The 18910-nt window shown below is 38.1% G+C and overlaps 1 protein-coding gene across 1 annotated transcript in view; it reads right to left on the bottom strand.

Moving 5' to 3' along the window:
- The window catches only part of DNAH9 (dynein axonemal heavy chain 9), a 531344-nt gene that overhangs the window by 48480 nt on the left and 463954 nt on the right, over positions 1 to 18910 (bottom strand). Inside the window, exons 60-62 of the mRNA XM_069076799.1 lie at positions 9457 to 9650; positions 8128 to 8276; positions 172 to 299 (exon numbers count right to left, since the gene is read on the bottom strand). Coding sequence (XP_068932900.1) covers positions 172 to 299; positions 8128 to 8276; positions 9457 to 9650 — 471 coding nt within the window. The remainder of the gene's footprint in view (positions 1 to 171; positions 300 to 8127; positions 8277 to 9456; positions 9651 to 18910) is intronic.

The following is an 18910-nucleotide window of genomic DNA, read 5'->3' as shown; positions in this document are numbered from 1 at the left end:
ATATGGAATTCAAAATCAAATTTGACAATCAATTTCTTGAAACCAAAACAAAGTATTACTCCTTTATCCCAATGTTGCAGACTTACTAAGAGGACAGAAGAAATAGAAGAGGGACAGTAAAGTTTATGTGAGCCTCTATAATTAGGGTTGGAGGCTTAAAGTGGGTGATACCTGCAAGATAACCCAGTGACCATTCTTGGCAGCCAGATCCAATGCAGCCTCTGCCACTACCTCTTGTCCTTGACCCAAGGACACATTATGGAAGTTTTGATTGTTGAAGGTGTAACCAAGTTTCTTTCCTAAAAAGGAATAAGGAAAGTTCCATCATTATTTCTCTCGTCTTACTGTCCCATTATACTATTTATCTCTCATATATCATACATATATCCTTCCAGATACAGTCACATGTAAACATATACATAAACATACATAGTATCATACCAAATGTATTTTATTACTCTGGATTTTGACCAGTATCCCTTCAAGTTTTATGTTCCTAATACAAATTTTGTAGCTGTAAGAAATATTTTAAGAATACGTATTTGTATGTTATACCAACTTGGCTGTTACACAGTTTGACTCACCCTAAGCAGTCACCAGGATCAGCAACCCTGAAAAGGACCCGTAATGCCCTCAGATCTGGGTATAGATGAATAATAAATGAATGAAAAAAGCACTTATTAAGTGCTTACTATTTGCCAGATACTGTTCCGTGCAGAGGATACAAAAATAAGCAAGAAGTCCACTCTTTTCCCAGCAATAAAAAGTAATAGAAAATACTAATGAGCAATTATTTAATAGAACTACTGCATTATTTAAGAAGAGAATGTCTGTAAGTTAGAACTATATTGTTTAAATGATAAAATAAATAATTATAATTAAATTTTAAATTGTAAAATAGTTCAGCAAGTTATGTGTCTAGTGAGGAAGACATCATTAAAAGAAAATCTGTGAACTTTGCATAGAACTGAGGAGTACTTAAGTTCAGACAAGTAGGTGGAGGACTGAATCTAGAAGCAAGCAAAACTTTTCCTGCATAGTACCTCAGGTATAGAGACCCCAAGAGTACATATATATCCTACAGAATGTAATAATGTGGCTAAGACATCCTAGACCCTTTACAAGATCAGGTATAGGGGCACACAGTTCAATAGGCTTTGAGAATAGGCTGCTGGCCCAGTTTGGGGGTAGGTGGGTATTGCTTTACTGTCTTCCTCTTTTTGCTCATGCCTCTTCCACTGTTTTTCCAACTTTCAGGTATCTTCACTTAAACTATGTGGCCTTGTATGTATGTATTATGTATTTATTTGTTTATCTATCTATTCATCTATCTGTCTGTCTGTCTGTCTATCTATCTATCTATTTATTTTTGCCTTTTGGAGGGCAATTGGGGTTAAGTAATTTGCCCAAGATTACATGGCTAGTTTTCTTGTGTGGATATTAAGTGTCTGAGGCCGGAACCAAACTCGGGTCCTCCTGATTCCAGGGCCACCTGTGCTTTACTCACTGTGCCACCTAGCCACCCCTATGTGGCCTTTTATTAACCATATCTATTTCTTTCAGCACTGACTGATTCATTTAATCATGTAAAGCCTCCCTTTTAAATTTTAGGAAACCACAGTAATATTGTATAGGTTTTAACAGGCCTTCAGAAAAAACCAAAAAATAACTTCATCAAAATATCAGGATATAAAACAAATGCATATAATAATCAGTGGTTTAAAAATTAGCTCATTATTGCGATGTAGATGCCATCCTAGCATCTACTAGTATTGACATTGCAGAATTGAGGAATTGTAGGATTGTTTCCAGGAGAATTTTGGGAGAAAGTTCCTCTAAAGAGAGGGAAGAAGAAGGTTTGGAGTAAGTGTGGCATTCTTCATCTTGGTGCCATGCAGAGCCTAGGCATTTTGCCTTGTCCTCCCCTCTCCCTTTCAAAGAGACTAGAATGAACTGCTGAATTGTTGTGGCAAAACAATATTGTTGTATTGTACTGTTGTGCTTTGATTGGCCCCCATCAAGGCTTGGGGGGGGATTTGTTAATGTTTGTTAGTCTCAAATGGCCCCCATTGATATTTATGGGACCTGTAGGAGTTATAGCTCCTACTATATCCTCACCCACCCCTGTGAGAAGGGTAATTAGGGGATGCTGTAGTAGTTGTGCTCCCATTATCAGCAACCCCTGTTGAGAAGCTTATTTAAGCTCCTTATTATGTCTTCCTGTCTGCCCTTATCAAGAGTGAGCTTGCTAGTGCTAGAAATTCTCCCACTCTGAGATCATAAGATCATAAGCATGATCCTTATGCTGTGATCATAAGGAAAATGATTGGTAAATTAACCCCAAGTGCCCTCAGGCCTCCAAGTCAGGCAAAGATGCTATTACACTGCCAACTGAACAAGTCCTCCAAGGTCTGTTTCTCCCTCCTTTCCAGAAGGGGAAAGGAATCTAGGCAGAAAAGTCCTTTTTCATTTCTGTGGTTAGAATTACTGGAGCTGTCTGCCTAAGTCCAGCACATCATGTTTCTTTATCCTTTTGCTTTCTCTCCCAGCAGTAGCGGTAGCAGCAGTAGCTAACATTTGTAGAGTCCTTAAAGGTTTGCAAAGCACTACTTCATTTTATCCTCATAACAGCTCTCTGGGAAGTAGGTGCTAGTATTATCCCCATTTTACACACTAAGAGAGAGGTTAAGTGTCTTGCCAAGAGTTAAATAGCTTGTATCTGAGGCTAGATTTGAACTCAGGTCTTTCTGACTTCAGAGCCAATGCTAGATTTACTATGCCACTTAGCTTCCTCCAAGCGTTGTATTGTTTATTTCTCTCCATATAAAATAAATGAGTGCTAGCTAATTTCTTTATATAACGAGAATAAGTGGTATTAAGGGAAAGAACGATAGTGGGAGGACCAATAATCTGTGAGCATATGTGGACTGTCTGGGATGCTGCCAAGTTCTGCAACCTGTTCTAATTTTTCCCTCTCCTGGACAAAGGTCAGGGGCAATTGCTTCCTTCCCTGACCCAGTCATGGGAGAGAGAGAGATTACTTAAGACACAGTTGGGGGTCATCTCATTAAACTGCAACTACTGGTAATCTCTCTTGGTTCCACATAACCTTCATTGTTAACATTGTTAACTACAGCAGCAGTAGCCAAACAGCTCTCTTAGAATAGCTAAAATTCTTAGATTTTGTAGGGAAGCCCAGAATAGCACAAATCAGTGGCTAAGTGCCTGACTGGTGAATTGTTTTGATAAACTCTTCTCTACTTTCTGGGAATATTCTGTAAAAAGGCAAGTTGCCTAGTCTCTCAAATACCTTGTATAATTGGCTAGGTATATATCAGCATGTTAATTTGAGATTCACATGAATACCAAGTGAATGTAAGGTAGATTTTTAGTGTGTGTAAGGTGAATTTTGTTATTATTTTTTAGATAATAGTTCCCAGGACCCATGGCCATAAGAACCTCCTAGTTCCCAGGCTCATGATTTGTAAACACCTCCACCATGCTTGCATGGTGTTATATAATGATAAATAACATAAACATTTGTGCTTAAAGTTGTAAATATCCACTGAGACTGCACAGTGAGATATAATGATAAGATAGTGTGAACTTGCCAGGCTCTTGTTGGCAAATTGCCTTCTTTGTCTGTTATCTTATAAATCAAGTAGGCTCTGGTCAGTAAGTGGGGAATAGGAATGCACAAGGGGAATGTACATGTATGTTTGCCTCAACCAGCCCCCATTGAGGCTTAAGGGGGAAATGCACAAGCTAGAATGCTTGTGTGCTTTGTTTGGCCCCCATCAAGGCTTGGGGGGGGGATTTGTTAATGTTTGTTAGTCTCAAATGGCCCCCATTGATATTTATGGGACCTGTAGGAGTTATTGCTCCTACTATATCCTCACCCACCCCTGGGAGAAGGGTAATTAGGGTATGCTGTAATAGTTGTGCTCCCATTATCAGCAGCCCCTGTTGAGAAGCTTATTTAAGCTCCTTATTATGTCTTCCTGTCTGCCCTTATCAAGAGTGAGTTTGCTAGTGCTAGAAATTCTCCCACTCTGAAACTGGCATAGTCAGTGTTACCTGTCTGATACCAAGGTTTCTCAACAAAACTCTTGTTGAAGTATTTTTGGTATCATACCATCTTTTATATCTCTCATAGCTCTTCTAGTTGAAGTTGTGGCAAATTGATAGACTTATTTCAGTTTTTCTATCAGCTGAGAAATGTACCAGCTGTGAGTATTTGTATCATCTCATTTATGTGAAGCACCAAAATACATGTTAATAGGTAGGCATGACTTTTGCCCAAACCTAAACAAATATGGCATAAAGCATGTAGCATCATTCTAGGAGAAATTACACATGTGGACAAATTTATTTCTGTTTACTTCTTCATTTCTTTCTGGGTTCTACTGATTCTCTGGACTTCTCTACCATTTTTAATCTACCTTCTCATCTTGGAAGATGCCTCTGCTACCATTCTCCAGTGGGCTTCTCACCCTGAAACAGCACTTCTCTCCCCTCCCCACTACTGCAGCCCCCTGTTTCACAACACACAGGAGGTACTGGAGTTTTTGGATTCCAGTCTCTAACAGGTCATCCCACATGTGATTGCAGGTAACTCTGACAGGTCCTTTTTGGGCTCTTTTCTCTTTCTTTTCCTCGGCAATTGTAGTACATGATCCTTTTTTTGTTGCATATGTTTTCAGCCTCTCCTAGATCCACAACAGTGCAGGTCACCACATTGATAGGCTGTCTAACATACGGGGCTAATATAGCCCCAATGGCACAAAATGGTGAGAGGGTCTCTCCAATAGTGGTCTGCAGCACTAAGTCTCTCATGCCTGCTGTAAAAATCTCCTCAACAGGGCCTCTGGGGTTCAAATTACATATAGCATTTTTCATAGCCAGTTCCCTTATCACCTGCTGTAGGTCAGCATAACTCTGCCATAGGCTAGGAGCTGAAGACAAATCCTCCTGATTTGGCCAAGCTGCCTGAGTAACTACCATCACCCATTCCATCAGGGACTGATTCCCTGGTGGATAGTGAGCTACCAGCAAACACTGGTGCAGGGCAGTGTGAGTAGTTACAGAAGCTAATTTAGCCATCTTTATTCCAGACAGTAAAATCTCATCCTCATTGCCAGTTGTTTCACAAATAACACAAAGGAGGCACTGGAGTTTTTGGACTCTAGCCTCTAACAGATTCAATCTTGATCTGGGTAGGCAGGAAGGATAGGAAGACAGCTTCTGAGAGGTTAATAATCTTACTTTATTCTAGTCCATTCTTCTCAAAAGGGTTGCTGATAATGGGGGCATTAACTCCTACAGGTACTCCCTAATCACCCTTCTCCCAGGGGCCAGAGAAAAGGTGGGGAAGCTACCCCTATGTCTCAATGGGGTCAATTGAGACAGGCACTGCATTCCAGCTTGCACACTCTCCTAAATCCCTTCAAGCCTCAATGGGGGTTGGTTGCAAATACAAATTGATGGGGGCCAATCAAGGCATACACACAGCATTACACAGTCATATTCCCCTATAGGTTCCCCACTTACTGATCATGCCCACTTGATTTATATGGCAACAGACAAAGAAGGCATAATGCCAGCAATAGCCTTACAGGTTAACTTTAGCAATATCATCATTCAGCGCAAGCGTAGTAAAAATCACATTATGTCACCACATTATCTCACTGCACAAATGTGGTAGAGATATTTATAAGTCATAAGCCTTGGAAATATTATCTGACACCTGGAAACCAGAGACTGTTATGGCCATGGATCCTGAGAAATTAATTCTAAAAAGGATAACTAAATCTTCCTTACTTATACCCCCTTCTCTGATTGATTAGTTCTTCCCAGAACCCCCATTTTAAGGAAGTGCTCAAGGCAATCATTTTCACTTCTTCATTCTTCTCTGGCCTCCCCTTCTGACTCTTTGAATTTCTTTTTCCACCATGCCCCTATATGGATTCCTTTTGTCTACCCCTACTATGCTTTTTCTGCATACTTTTATGTATTATCTTTCCCCATTAGAATGCAAGCTCCTTGAGGGAAAGGACTATCTTTCTGTTTATATTTGCATTCCCATAATTTAGCACAATTCCTGATAAGTGCTCAATCAATTAGAAATGTCATATGTTGCCTTCATTGCACAGTTCTAACTTCTGCCATTGTCTCAATAGTTTTGGTACTTGGAACTTAAATCCTACAGCATCATTTCCTTGCTTTTTCACTTGTATCACTTCCCTTAAGTCTTCATCATCTGCTCTTGCCAATTATTTATAGACAATGGAGGCAAGTGAAACAAGATTCATACGGGAAGCTGGCATGCTTTCTGATGGATGACAAATTTTTGATAAGAACCACTAAGTTCTAGAAAAGTTCTTAAGTCTCAGAAGATTCTGTAGATTTGTCTAATTCAGAAGTGCTTTTACCTTCTCTGGGTCAGTGCTCACAACTTGTGAGCCACATACAAAACAGGCTATGCCAAAGTGGCACTTGCCTATTGATAACTTCAATCAGTTTTCCTCTAGCTAGTCTGACATTTTCATTAGTTCTCATATTCTTTCAGTGTTTTGCAAAAATAATGAAGGCATCAATGCATACCAACACTTCCCAGGTAGTCCATGCCTCTGACTATTTTCTTCATCAACCACTGGAAAACAGCAGGTGCCTACAAGATGGCTTGCAGCACACAATCAGATTGGTAAAACGTCCAATTGGACAGGTGAAAGAAGACTTCTTATCTACCCCAACCATGGAAATATGGTATCTACCATACAAATCTAAGTCTTAGAATTAATTACTGGCTGCCTAGAAAACAATTTAGGGCAACTTAAACCCAGTCATTGTGTCCACATTAGATACTGTTGTTGTTGTTGTTCCAAGTCTGGGAGTCTATTCACATTTACATCTTTTTTGTCTTCTTTGCTGTCATCACTATGGGTCTAATGGCTGCTGGATTGTGTTGATGTGATTAACTAATTTTCTTTGAGATGGCTTCTAAGGTCCTCCATCATGGAGAAAGAAATCTTTTTAGATTTTTCCCAGACTAGTCATGAATCAGTGAATTAGATTCTGTGGATTGTTTCTCAGGAATATCTCCTGTCTTACTCACACAGTAGGAAAATGCATGGTCTCTTGCTGAGCTGCTGTCAAGATCTGTATCTTCTTCTAGTATTAGAGAGTCACCAAAGTCAAATGCCTCAAGGTCCAGTCCAGAATTTGAAAGGTCAGTATTCTTTTATTTTTGCTGTCACTTTTTGGTGTGTCTCTTCTTTTAGTTTTCTGTATTGTCTGTGTAGATGGTCAGTTTGCAGGAAATAAGATTCAGCTTACTGCTTGCATTATTCTTGTATTTTGAATTTGTTCCAATTAATGCTGATCCTTCAGTGATTGTTGGTGGGTCTGGACATTCTAGAGCTATAGTGTCAACTTTTCTGTTGATATCAACAACTTCCTTAAGGAAATTTAAGCTCACTTTCTAAGGTATCATTATCACTTAATCCACCAAGGTCACATCTTTTCTTGGCTTTAAAAGTACTTTCCTTCAAATGTTTCTCATTATACTGATTGGAAAATAATGGTAATGAGAGATCCATTGTTTAGGACTGGATTGCAATCCAATTTCCCCATATTCACCATCACCACTATATGGGGTCTTATGAGTACAGGAGGAATAGATCCATATGTAAACAACAGAATGTAACTCTTCAGGCTTAGATGGATTGAAACTGCTGGCTAATTAGAAAGTCCAGTTATATTTTACTGTGCCCAGTTCCACCCAGAGCCCTGGTGGACCTGACTTGTTTCCATTGCCCCTGACTACCCTTCTTGATTTTAAGTATGTCCCCTCAATAAAGCTGTCTTGTCATGGTTTTCCTTTGTACTGAACGTTACTAAACTTTGATAAAACAACTGTATGTTAAATATAATAATATTCAATTATATTATTATTTAAAAATAAAACCAGGCTATTATTGTAATATTTCTGGTTTTATATACAATCCCTCTTTTTCTGTTCTGCTGTGCATATGGAAATAATAATTTTATTTGGTGCTTGGTAAAAATAATATTTTTTAAAAGGCATGGTACTGGCTTGATATTGGTTCTGATGTGAGGTCCTCTTACCTTCTTTCTCTACATCCTTCAGTGGGTCAACACCTGGAGACAGGATGAAGAACATGGGAGTTGCAGGTCCTGATTCTTCAAAGGAGGTAGAGAAATCTAGTGCTCTGCTTACCACATATTTGCTTCCTAACTTTTCTTCTACAAAATCTCTGCCAGGAAAAAAATAACAAGTGATTTAATTTAGGATGAAGAAGTCAAGTCAGAGGAAGTAACTTTCCTAAGATTATACATAATAGTTACTTTTAGAGTGAGGACTAGAAACAAAGATTCACAACTTATAGTTTAGTGATCTTTCCTTGAAATACTAATGTGAGATGAATATTTACTAAACTTTATAAAACCAAATAATGTAAAACACAGAGGAAGTACAAAGCAGCTCAGACCATATTTCAGATGAGTTCCATAGAGCTCAGAATCTCTGTAATACGATAGGTTGTGAAGAGTGAAGAATAAAAGATGAATTCTCTCAGAAACACCATGATCTTAGAAAGGGAGTGTTCTGGTTTGCTGTTTTTGGATTTCATATAAAAAAAGGAACCTGCCCCAGTATCTCCAGAACATTTCACCAATGGATGAAGTGGAGAAGAATGACTGGATTTTCACAAGAAATTCAATGATGCATTGCAAAAAAGTCATCAGAATGTGACTGTAGAGAGCAAATATCTTGGTACATACTCTGGAAAGCAGAGGGTAAAGAACTTAATTAAATTGGTAATATAGAAGGATTTTCTATAACATTGCATTGGATAAACATCAGTTTCATCTGTAAAATTAAGGGATCAGACTAAATAATCTGTAAGGTCCCTTCTAGTTCTAAAGCTATGATCACCTTTGATAACTTTAGAGACAGAAATGAGTATGTGAATATGACATGGACATGTACTTGACTTATAGGTTCCATGACAATCTCAGAGTAAACTGACTCATTCTGTCAACATTGTTCCAATTTTCCACTACTCTCCACCTTCTTGTTGCTTTCCACTGATCAAAGTGTGATTAGTATCTTATTTTCCTCTTCATATTCTGATTACTAAACATGTCCCATCTGCTCCTCTCAGGTCTTAAAAAAATAAATTGGAAGAGCAAGGGAATATAAAAATTAAGTCTTATAAGAAATAATAGGTCTGAGAACTATCAATGAATAGAGTTTATACTACTATAATAATCATGAGCCCTACTCCTAACCCTTCCTTTGGATGGTTTTGAGGCCTGAATAAAGTGGCAACTTGGAGACTCCTACTTAGTTTTCCATGAGTGTTGCCTTGATTGTCTTGATGTCGTTCCCATGAAAGGCAGAGGTTAGCCTCCATGCCATGCTGAGATCTTTACCTCATAGCATATGTCATGCGGTCAGGTCTCATTGTTCTCATTATACACAGCTGTTGCAGAGATGACTTGTTTTTCCACTCCTGGGGGAATTTCTCCTTCTCAGGGCATTCTGACTCCACAAATTTCTTCCAACGCTTGGCAGATCCCTCAATGTCCCTATCCAGATTACAGAATTCTTCCATTGATGAAAGAGCCTGGGAAAGTTCAAAGAACGTAGGTAAGAATGTATTTCCTACCTCACAGAAAAAACAACTGTCTTTGAAAACAGATTAAGGAGAACTGTTTAAGAATCATTGGACTATCTGAAAGCCATGGGGGAAAAAAGAGCTTGGACATCATATTTCAAAAAAATCATAAACTGTTCAAATATCTTAGAAACAGAGGGTAAGATAAATATTAAAAGGATCCATCCACCTTCTGAAAGAAATCCCAAATTGAAAACTCCCAGTAATATTATAGCCAAAATTCAGAGTTCCCAGATCAAGGAAAAAATGTTGTAAGCAGCCAGAAAGAAAGAATTCAAGTGCCAAGGAGCCACAATCATTATCATGTAAGATTTAACAGCTGCTAAATAAAGAAGGAGAAAGCTTGGAATATGACATTCCATAAGGTAAAGGATGTAGGCTTACAACCACCAATAATATATCAACAATACTGAGTATAATACTATAGGAAAAAATTGATCCTTAATGAAATGGAGGACTTCCAAGCATTTCTGATGAAAAGATCAGAGCTAACTAGAAAATCAGACATTCAAACACAGGACTCAAGAGAAGCATGTAAAAATAAACATGAGTGAGAAATCATAAAAGACTAAATACAGCTAAACTGTTTACATTATTGTATGGGGAGATGATACATGTAACCTCTCAAACTTAATGATCAACAAGAGTTTTAGGGTGAGTCTACTTAGACAGAGGACCCGGTTGAGATTCTAATTATTCTATTATATTTGGATGATCCCAAAAGAATTGAGGAGCAGGAAAGAGGAAGGCACTGGGAGAGGGGGGGAAAGAAGAGAACAAATGGGGACATTTATTTCACATAAATGGGGTGTGCAAAGAGGAGTTTATATAGCAAGGAAGAGAGGGATTGGACAACACTTGAATCTTGCTCTCAGCTGAACTAGTTCAAGAAAGGGAAAATACACATACACACAGCTAGATACAGAAATACATCTTACCCAATAATAGGGAAATAGAAGGGAAAGGTGTTAAGAAAAAGGAGGAATATAATCACCTCAAATACCTATAAAATATAACTCTAAGCAAACTTTAGAGCTACAGAACTCACAAAGTGACAAAGAGAAACTGAAGGCAACCCAGCAGGCCTACAGGAATGGTCCATTGCAGCATGCTGGGATCTGAGCCCAGCCCTGCAAGATCCCAGGATTTTAGCCTGAGGGTGGCCCTGACCAGCAGTGGCTGGAGCAGACTTCAGAAGAGTGGATCACCAGCAGCTGTGGTGGTTTCTAGAATTGTCAACCCATAAATGCCAGAGACAAAGGAAAAGGTCAGTGTGGAACTCTGTTGGAACTGGGGGGGATGAAGGAGCAGGTCCAGCCTCTGCTCCCAGGGTGAGAAGTGGCAGAGAAGCCATCCAGCTGCCGTGTAGCTGCTTCAGAGCTCCTAGCCTGCAGATCATAGGGGGACCAAGCAACCATTCAGAGGGTAATCACTCTTGCTTAAACCTGCCTAGATCTGGACTGCTGTCTTGGGTGGAGGTCCTGGGGTGTGTGAACAGGTGCCAGAGCTTGTGGGGGCTTCAGAGAGGGCACCCAACTAATAGCTCCAGCAATTTGGGTCTAAGCATTCCTCTCTGGAAGCAAAGTTCTACTGTGGCAAAAAGCTCAAAAGTCAAGTAATTGAGTGGCAACATGAGCAGGAAAAGGAAGCAAAGCAAGCACAGCAGTCAAACCTTAGATTCCTTTTTTGGGGACAAAAAGAATCAAAGCATGGAATGGGAGGAAGACAACAAAGTCAGAACTCCTGCACCAAAAGCTTCCAAGAAAAATACGAACTACTTACAGACAATGGAGGAGCTCAAGAAGGATTTTGAAAATCAAGTAAGAGAAGTGGAGGAAAAATTAGGAAGAAAAATGAGAATGATGCAAGAAAATCATGAAAATAGAGTCAACAACCTGACTGAAGAAAATAACACCTTAAAAAATAGACTAATTCAAATGGCAAAAGAGGCCCAAAAAGCCAATGAGGAGAAGAATGCCTTAAAAACCCAAATTTACCAGATGGAAAAAGAATTTCAAAAGCTCACTGAAGAGAATACTTTCTTCAGAATTGTATTGGAGCAAATGGAAGCTAATGTCTTTATGAGAAATTAAGATACTATTAAATAGATCCAAACAAATGAAAAAGTAGAAGGCAATGTGAAATATCTCAATGGAAAAACCACTGACCTGGAAAACAGATCTAGGAGAGAGAATTTAAAAATTATTGGACTACCTGAAAGCCATGATCAAAGTAAGAACCTAGAAATCATCTTCCAGGAAGTTCTCAAAGAAAACTGCCCTGATGTTTTAGAACCAGAGGGCAAAATAGAGGTTGAAAGAATCCACCGATCACCTCCTGAAAAAGAACCCAAAAAGAAAACTCCCAGGAACATTATAGCCAGGTTCTGGGATTCCCAGATTAAGGAGAGAATATTACCAGCAGCCAAGAAAAAACAATTTGAATATTGTGGAAACACAATCAGTATAACACAGGATATGGCAGCTTTTACACTGAGGGATCGAAGGGCTTGGAATATGATATTATGGAGGTCAAAGGAGCTGGGATTAAAACCAAGAGTCACCTACTCAGCAAAACGGAGTATCATGTTTCTGGGGAAAATATGGTCATTCAGTGGAATAGAGGACTTTCAAGCATTGTTGCTGAAAAAACCAGAGTTGAATAGAAAATCTGACATTCAGATGCAAGGAGCAAGAGAACCATGAGAAGGTAAACAGGGAAAAGAAATCATAAGGAACTTGTCAAAGTTGAACTATTAAGATTCCTACATGGAAAAACAATAATTGTAACTTATGAAACTTTTGTCAGTAGTTGAAGGGAATAGAAATCTATCTATCTATCTATCTATCTATCTATCTATCTATCTATCATCTATCTATCTATCTATCTATCATCTATCTATCTATCTATCTATCTATCTATCTATCTATCTATCTATCTATCTATCTATCTATCTATCTATGAGGGTATATGGGCATTCACATATGTGAATGTATGTATATATGTCTACAGGTATACATAGATAGAGGGCACAGGACCAATTTAACAGGAAGGGATGATACTTAAAAGGTGAAATTAAGAGGTGAGAGAAGAATATAATGAAAGGAGATGGGGAGAGACAGAATGGGGTAAACTATCTCATATAGAAGAGGCAAGGGAAAATGGTTGCAATGGAGGAGAAGAATGGGAGGGCAGGGGGGAGTGGGTCAACCTTGTTCTCATTGAATTTGGCCTGAGGAGGGAGAGAGATACACACTGGATGGGGTGTCTTACCCTCCAGGAGAGTGGGGGGAGGGGTATGGAAGGGGCATATGATGGAGGGGGGACAGGTTGGGGGGGAGGGAAGTTGGAAGCACCCACTTTTGGAAAGGGATGGAATCAAAGCAGAGAGTGGAGTGGGTGGGGGGTGGGATATAAAACAAAAAAACTAATAAAAAATAAAGTCAAACATATATAATGAGTAATATATTTCAGGAGAAAATATGGTCATTCCATGGAATAGAGGACTTTCAAGCATTCTTTTTTTTTAAGCAGTCAGGGTTAAGTAACTTGCTCAAGGTTACACGGCCAGTTATTTCTGGGTGTCGTGCTAAGTATCTGAGCCCAGATTCGATCCCCAGGTCATCCCGACACTGGAGCCGGTGCTCTTACTCACTGTGCCACCTGGCTGCCCCTCTTTCAATAATTTTTTTTTTAAAGCAATCGGGGTTAAGCAACTTGCTCAAGGTTACATGGCCAGTTATTTCTGGGTGTGGTGCTGAGTATCTGAGCCCGGGATTTGATCCAGGTCATCCTGACACTGGAGCCGGTGCTCTTACTCGCTGAGCCACCTGGCCACCCCTAAGCAATTGGGGTTAAGTAACTTGCTCAAGGTCATATGGCCAGGTGTTTCTGGGTGGGTGCTAAGTGTCTGAGCCCGGGATTCAATCTCTAGGTCTTCCCAACACTGAAGCCGGTGCTCTTACTCACTGTGCTATCTGGCTGCCCCCTCTTTCAAGCATTCTTGATGAAAAAACCAGAGTTGAATAGAAAATTTGACATTCAAATACAAGAAGCAAGAGAAGCATGAGAAGGTAAACAGGAAAAAGAAATCATATGTAACTTATCAAAGGTGAACTATTTACATTCCTAAATGGAAAAATGATAATTGTAACTTATGAAACTCTTCTCAGTATGAGGATAGTTGAAGGGAATATAAATGTATATATGTGTGTGTGTGTATGTGTATATGTATATATATACACATACATACATATGTCTATATAGGAGGGTATATATGCATATGAATACATATGTGAATGTATGTACATATGTGTACAGGTATACATAGATAGAGGGCACAGGATCAATTGAATAGGAAGAGATGATATTTAAAAAATAAAATTAAGAGGTGAGAGAGGAATATAATGAGAGGAGATAGGGAGAGACAGAATAGGATAAATTATCTCATATAAAAGAGGCAAGGGAAAACTTTTACAATGGAGGGGAAGAACAGGAAGGCATAAGGGAATGGGCCAACCTTACTCTTATTGAATCTGGCTTAAGGAGGGAATAACATACACACTAAATTGGGTCTCTTATAATACAGGAAAGTAGGGGGGGGAAGAGGATAAGAGGAGCGCTGATGGAGGGAAGGGCAGGTTGGGGGGAGGGTAGTTAGAAGTACACACTTTTGAAAAGGGACAGGGTCAAAGTAGAAAATAGAACAAGTAGGGGGCATGATCAGATGGAGGGAAATATAGTCAGTCTTTTACAATATATCCACTATGGAAATGATTTGTGTAGCTACACAAGTACAACCTATATTGAATTGCTTATCTTCCCAGTAAGGGTGGGTGATGAGAGAAGAAGGGAAAGAATCTGGAATTCAAAGTTTTAAAATCAAATGTTTAAAAAAATTCTTATTTTTGTCATTATCGTCATCATTATTTTACATGTACTAGAAAATAAGATATACAGGCATTGGGGTATGGATCTCCATCTTGCTGTACTGGAAAGTTGGATGGGGAATGGGGGAGGATATAGGAGAGAGCAGATTGGGGTAGTGGGTATTCAGTGCAATTGTTCTTTTGGGGTGGTGAGTAGGGGAAAGATGGGGAAAAATTTGTAACTCAAAATCTTGTGGAAATGAATGGTGTAAACTAGAAATTAACATAAAAAGGTTATTACAACTATTTCAGCATAATTGAGAAAAAACATAAGGGGGAAAATAAGAGGGAAGGTACAGTGGAGGGATTAGTCAGAAGCAAAATGGGGCAGGGGAAAAAAGAGAAGGAATAATATAAAAGATAGGATAGAGAGAAATACATAGTTAAAATCATAACTGTGAATGTGAATGAACAAATTCACCCATAAAATGGAGAGGGTAGGAGAATGGATTAGAGACCAGAATAAAACCATGTTGTTTATGAGAAACACACCTGAAACAATAGGGTACACAGAGAAATAATGGAAGAGGCTGGAGCAGAATCTATTATCATTTAGCCAAAGAAAAAAAAGCAAGGGTAGCAATGATTTCAGATTAAAAATATGAGAAAAACAGACCTAATTAAAATAGAAATAGGAAAATTATATTTTGCTAAAAGATACCATGTTGTTGTTGTTGCTGTTGTTCAGTTTTTTCAGTCATATCCACCTCTTTGTGACCCCCTCTGGGATTTTCTTTCTTTCTTTTTTGTTTTTTTTTTTTTAAAGCAATTGGGGTTAAGTAACTTGCTCAAGATTACACAGCCAGGTGTTTCTGGGTGGGTGCTAAGTGTCTGAGCCTGGATTTGATCCCAGGTCATCCCAACTCTGGGGCTGGTGCTCTTACTCACTGTGCTACCTGGCCACCCCTGGGATTTTCTTGGTAAAGATATTGGAGTGGCTTGCCATTTCCTTCTGCAGTTAATTTGACAGATGAGGAAACTGAGGCAAGCAAGGTTAAGTGACTTGCCCATGGTCACACAGTTAGTAAATATCTGAGGCCAGATTTGAATGTAGGAAGATTAATCTTTCTGACTATAGGGCTGGTACAGTGGACACACTGCTCTACCTACCTACCCAAAAGGTACCATTGACAATGAATTAATATCTGTACTAAAGATATAGGCACCCATGGCATAGCATCTAAATTATTATTTTATTTTTTGCTTTTTGGAGGGGGAAAGGTAGGGCAATTAGGGTTAAGTGACTTGCGCAAGGTCACACAGCTAGTTTTATGTTAAGTGTCTGAGGCCAGATTTGAACTCAGGTCCTCCTGACTCCAGGCTTGGTGCTGTATTCACTGCACCACCTAGCTGCCCCAAAAGCATCTAAATTCTTAAGGGAAAGTTAAATTATTACAAAAAGAAAAGAGAGTAAAACTACAGTGGTGGGGGAAACCTCGATTTACCTATCCCAGACCTAGATAAATTTAACAACAACAAAACAAAAACAATGTTAAGTATAGAATTTTAGCAAAAAAAATTTATAAAATTTTAGAAAAGTTAGATATAATACTCCTCTGGAGAATACTAAATGGGAATAGAAAGGAATATTTCTATTTCTTTATATGGCACCTTTGAAAAACTGACCATGCATTAGGGCATAAATTTTGCCAACAAAAGGAGAAAAGTAGAAATTTTAAATGCATCATTTGCCAACTATAATGCAATAAAAATTACATTTACTAAAGAGTCTTTGAAGTAAAAGTTAAAAGTCAACTGAGAACTAAATAGCTTAGTCCTAAAGATTAAGATGATGTCACAGAAGAGACAACATACCAAAGTTTGTGAGATGAGGTCAAAGCAGTACTGAGGAGAAACTTTATACATTTAAATGCTTTTATCAACAAAAAGAGACACAGCAGGTCAATAAACTGGGCATTCAACTAAAAAAAAACTTAGAGAAATAATAAATTAAATACTTTTAACTGAACACCAAAATAGAAATCCTGAAAATCAAAGGAAATACTAACAAAACTGAAAGCTAAAAAATTGAACAATTAAATTAATAAAACTTATAATTATTAAGGTAATTAGTAAAAAGTTGCTTTTTGGAAAAAAACATTAAAATAAGCCATTACTGAATTTGTTTTTTTAAAAGATAGAAGATAATCAATTATCAGTATCAAAAATGAAAAAGGGGAATTCATAACCAAAGAAGAAATAAATGCAATCATTAGGAACTATTTCATTTTCAACCATACACCAAAAGACCTTGATAATATAAATGAAATGTATGAATATTTACAATAATACAAACTGTCTTCAATAGGAAACAGAATACTTTAAATAACTTTATCTTAGAAAACACAATTTTATAAACCACAAATGATCTCCCAGAGAAAAAGCTCCAGAACTAGATGGACTTACAAGTGAATTCTACCAAACTTTTAAATAGTAACTAATGATAATATAAACTTTGAAAACAATTGGTAAAGAAGGGGTCCTACCAAGTTCCTTCTATGACATAAATATGGTCTTGATACCTAAACCATGGAGAGTCAAAACAGAGGGATGAAAAATCTCTATAGAACAATTTCTCTAATGAATATTAATGCAAAAATTTTAAATAATATAGTAGGAAGGAGACTGTAGTACTATATCACAAAGATTATACTGGATTTATTCCAGGAGTGCTGGACTGGTCAATATTAGGAAAACTTTAAACATAATTGACCATATTAAGAAGAATAACAAAAATCATGTAATTAGTTCAATTGATGTAGAAAGCATTTAAAAAAAAAATAAAATACAACACCCAATTCCTGTTTAAAACACACACACACACACACAAAATGTAGGACTAAATTGAGTTTTTCTTAAACCAAAACCAAGCATTATCTGTAATGGGGATAAACTAGAAGCCTTTCCAATAAGATTAAGGGTGAAGCAGGGTTGTCTATTATCACCATTATCATTCAGTATTGTACTAGAAAAGCTACTGATAGCAATTAGGTAAGAGAAAGAAATTTAAGTAATAAGCAAAGGAATAGGCAAAGAGGAAACAAAACTATGACTTTTTGCAGGTTTTATAATGGTTTACTTAGAGCACCTTAGGGGGCATCCAGGTGGTGCAGTGAATAGAGCACCGGCCCTGCAGTCAGGAGGACCTGAGTTCAAATACAGCCTCAGATACTTAGCACTTACTAGCCGTGTGACCTTGGGCAAGTCACAACCCCAATTTCCCCTCCAAAACAAAACAAAAACAAAACAAACAAAAAAAGAAATACAGGAGGGGAAGAATTTAGAACTGATAATAAAATAAAATCGAATTTTAAAACCCCCCAACAAATTTTACTTGTATCCCTAATCCTTACAACAGTGCCTAACACATTGTAGACATCTGATAAATATTTATTGATTTATTGAATTTTTCCTTCACAATGTTTCTCACTTTGGTCCTTTTCTCAACCTAAAGTCTAGTCTTCAGACTACTACATTCATTTCCTAAGTGCTTTCTCTGACTCCAATTTTTTCTTTTCTAACACATCCTGTATCATTCTGCCAGATTAATCTTTCTATGGCATTGATTTTATTGTGTTACTCCCCAGGTCAAAAATATCTGATAGTTTTCCATTACATGTAGGATAAAATTCAAATTTTATATCTTCCTCTCCTAGTTTTGATTTGTCCCCATCTTGACCCTAATGTAATAGGATATGGGCCACATATCTTTGATCCTTCTTAAACTGAAAATTAGTGAGATTAAAATTATAAAATGGGGCAGGGGAACTTCTTTTGGTTGAGAACAGCTATTAGAATTGGAAGCTTCCAGGTATTTCTATATCTTTAGCCTTTTGTCCACCTATCGTCTTGGAGCTTTTAGGCCATAGGACCAGGAATCCAAACATTCCAGAAAAGTATTAACCTCTTTTTCTTCTCTTTTGTATGCACTCCTGATGTGTAAGTGCTGCTTAAGGTTTGGTAATAAAGTAAAAATTCCCCATACAAAGAAGTTATTTCATATATTATGTTATGGTTGAACAAGAAATTTCCCCAAGTAATAATGTAATATTTCTGTGTGTGTGTGTGTGTGTGTGTGTGAGAGAGAGAGAGAGAGCGAGAGAAAGAGAGAGAGAGAGAGAGAGAGAGAGAGAGAGAGAGAGAGAGACAGAGAGAGACAGAGAGAGACAGAGAGACAGAGAGAGACAGAGAGAGACAGAGAGAGAGAGAGAGAGAGAGAGAGAGAGAGAGAGAGAGAGAGAGAGAGAGAAAGAGAGAGAGAGAGAGAGAGAGAGAGAGAGA

This window comes from Petaurus breviceps, unplaced genomic scaffold (genome assembly GCF_028583685.1).
Source record: "Petaurus breviceps papuanus isolate PSGF00001 unplaced genomic scaffold, PetGlider_PUasm1.0 90925, whole genome shotgun sequence".
In the NCBI taxonomy this organism is placed as follows: domain Eukaryota; kingdom Metazoa; phylum Chordata; class Mammalia; order Diprotodontia; family Petauridae; genus Petaurus; species Petaurus breviceps.
Note: the sequence above shows the minus strand (reverse complement) of the source record. Positions and strands in the feature narration are given on the sequence as shown.